This window comes from Sprattus sprattus (genome assembly GCF_963457725.1).
Source record: "Sprattus sprattus genome assembly, chromosome: 6".
Taxonomy (NCBI): domain Eukaryota; kingdom Metazoa; phylum Chordata; class Actinopteri; order Clupeiformes; family Clupeidae; genus Sprattus; species Sprattus sprattus.
In genome coordinates, this window is record NC_137925.1 from 10,012,664 (window position 1) to 10,015,163 (window position 2,500).

Genomic DNA, 2,500 nt, shown 5'->3' on the forward strand with positions numbered 1-2,500 from the left:
GAGACAGACTCTTCACACTCACACACACACAAACACTCAGAGACAGTGGCATGCCCGGCCTGTCATCCTGTAGTGGGGAGGGAGGCTAAATTGAGTGTTTGTGTGGGTTAAAGCATGTTGGTGTGTGTGTGTGTGTGTGTGTGTACAGGCATATTGGTGTGTGTGTGTGTGTACAGGCATGTTGGTGTGTGTGTGTGTGGGTGTACAGGCATGTTGGTGTGTGTGTGTGTGGGGGTGTGTGTACAGGCATGTTGGTGTGTGTGTGTGTGTACAGGCATGTTGGTGTGTGTGTGTGTGTGTGTGTGTGTGTAAAGACATGTTGGTGTGTGTGTACAAGCATGTTGGTGTTGGCTATGAGATGAAAAGAGGAGGATGATAACAGGCAGTGGTTTTCTGGGAGTGGAGAGATAATGATGGTGTAGAGCAGCCAGGGGAGAAGACACACACACACACACACACACACACACACACACACACACACACAGAGGCTCCTGTCTCTACTGGGGTTACACACACACACTCACATAAAATCACATCCAGATATCTGTACAATTTAATAGAACATAAAAAAACTAAAACAATTATAACATTACATGTTAGAAACATTAGTCCAGTACAATGTGCATCAAATAATACAATAGATTATAAATAGACTATGTTGCGGGCCTAAAGTGTTTGTTTGTTTGTCTGTTTTTTACACATGCTGGTCCTCAAATAGGATCTGTGCGTAGACGGTGGCTGAGGAGCTGCATGTGTGAGATTGTGTGTGTGTGTGTGTGTGTGTGCGTGTGTGTGAGCTGGCAGCGGCGTCGGGCAGTGGTTGCGGCTTCACCAACTCCAGCTCCGCATACGTGAGGGACTCCTCCACTATCTTAGGCTGCAGAGAGGGTGAGAGAGAGAGAGAGAGGCAGAGAGGGTGAGAGAGAGAGAGAGAGAGGGGCAGAGAGGGTGAGAGAGAGAGAGAGAGAGAGAGAGGCAGAGAGGGTGAGAGAGAGAGAGAGAGAGAGAGAGAGGCAGAGAGGGTGAGAGAGAGAGAGAGAGAGAGGGGCAGAGAGGGTGAGCGAGAGAGAGAGAGCGAGAGAGAGGGGCAGAGAGGGTGAGAGAGAGAGGGAGAGAGAGAGAGGCAGAGAGGGTGAGAGAGAGAGAGAGAGGCAGAGAGGGTGAGAGAGAGAGAGAGAGAGGGGCAGAGAGGGTGAGAGAGAGAGAGAGAGAGAGAGAGGCAGAGAGGGTGAGAGAGAGAGAGAGAGAGAGAGAGAGAGAGAGAGGCAGAGAGGGTGAGAGAGAGAGAGAGAGAGAGAGAGGGGCAGAGAGGGTGAGCGAGAGAGAGAGAGAGAGAGAGAGGGGCAGAGAGGGTGAGCGAGAGAGAGAGAACGAGAGAGAGGGGCAGAGAGGGTGAGAGAGAGAGGGAGGGAGGGAGGGGGAGATGGAGGTAAACGTTTGGATATTTAGATTTCTAGTTGTGAATGAGTGGACTGTATACCAGACATTTGCTGAGCTGAGAGAGAATGGGAAGTAGCAGGTTTCTTTGGAGGAACTTTTATAGGTTTGGTGAGTAGAGAGAGAATGTGAACTGTACCAGGAGTAGGTTCCTGGGAGGAACTTTTATGAGTTTGGGTTTCCGCATCTTCTCCCCGATGGGAGCTGGGAAGAGAACAACACACATCAAGACAAAGAGCAACTCAATTTTTATCTCATAGTCTGAATGTGTGTGTGTTCGTGTTTTGTGTGTGTGTGTGTGTGTGTGTGTGTGTGTGTGTGTGTGTGTGTGTGTGTGTGTGTGTGTGTGTGTGTGTGTGTGTGTTTGTGCACGTTACCTTTGGCAGGTATCTCTGGTGGTGTGTCCTGCTGGTCTGTGAATTTTCTGTTCTTGTACTTTCTCTCCTTCTTAGGCAGAGCAGGTGACAGACTGACCACACTGGTGACTGTTTCCCCAGAGCTGAGAAACAAACTCATTGTTACGTGTGTGTGTGTGTCTGTGTGTGTGTGTGTGTGTGTGTGTGTGTGTGTGTGTGTGTGTGTGTGAGAGAGAGAGAGAGAGTGTGTGTGTGTGTGTGTGTGAGTGACCACACTGGTGACCGTCTCTCCAAAGCTGAGAAACCAACACACTGTTACGTGTGTGTGTGTGTTGAGGTGTACTTCTTTATCATTGTCTTACCTGTTCTGGGGACTCTTGACTAGATGATAGTTCTCTGCAATGGAAAAGAACAGAACAACTTTGCTAAAATATCAATATAATGCGTGTGTGTGTGTGTGTGTGAGAGTGTATAGGTGTGAGTGTGTGTGTGTGTGTGTGTGCGTGTGAGTGTGAGTGTGTGTGTGCGTGTGAGTGTGTCCTACCTTTTAGTCTCCTCTTCCTCTGTAGAAACTGACAGCAGACAACGATGGTGAACATGCACACACACACCAACCCCACGGAGCAGATGAGCACCGCACACAGATATACATCTGAAACACACACACACACACACACACACACACACACACACACACACACACACAC

General features: G+C 49.0%; 1 protein-coding gene across 1 annotated transcript in view; it reads right to left on the minus strand.

The window, feature by feature from the left end:
- Positions 1 to 688: 688 nt before the first annotated feature.
- The window catches only part of vstm4b (V-set and transmembrane domain containing 4b), a 14,393-nt gene continuing 12,581 nt past the window's right edge, over positions 689 to 2,500 (minus strand). The window contains exons 4-8 of the mRNA XM_080841050.1: positions 2,338 to 2,445; positions 2,156 to 2,189; positions 1,815 to 1,936; positions 1,577 to 1,641; positions 689 to 877 (exon numbers count right to left, since the gene is read on the minus strand). Of these exons, the coding sequence (XP_080697176.1) occupies positions 695 to 877; positions 1,577 to 1,641; positions 1,815 to 1,936; positions 2,156 to 2,189; positions 2,338 to 2,445 (512 nt within the window). The 3' untranslated portion in view covers positions 689 to 694. The remainder of the gene's footprint in view (positions 878 to 1,576; positions 1,642 to 1,814; positions 1,937 to 2,155; positions 2,190 to 2,337; positions 2,446 to 2,500) is intronic.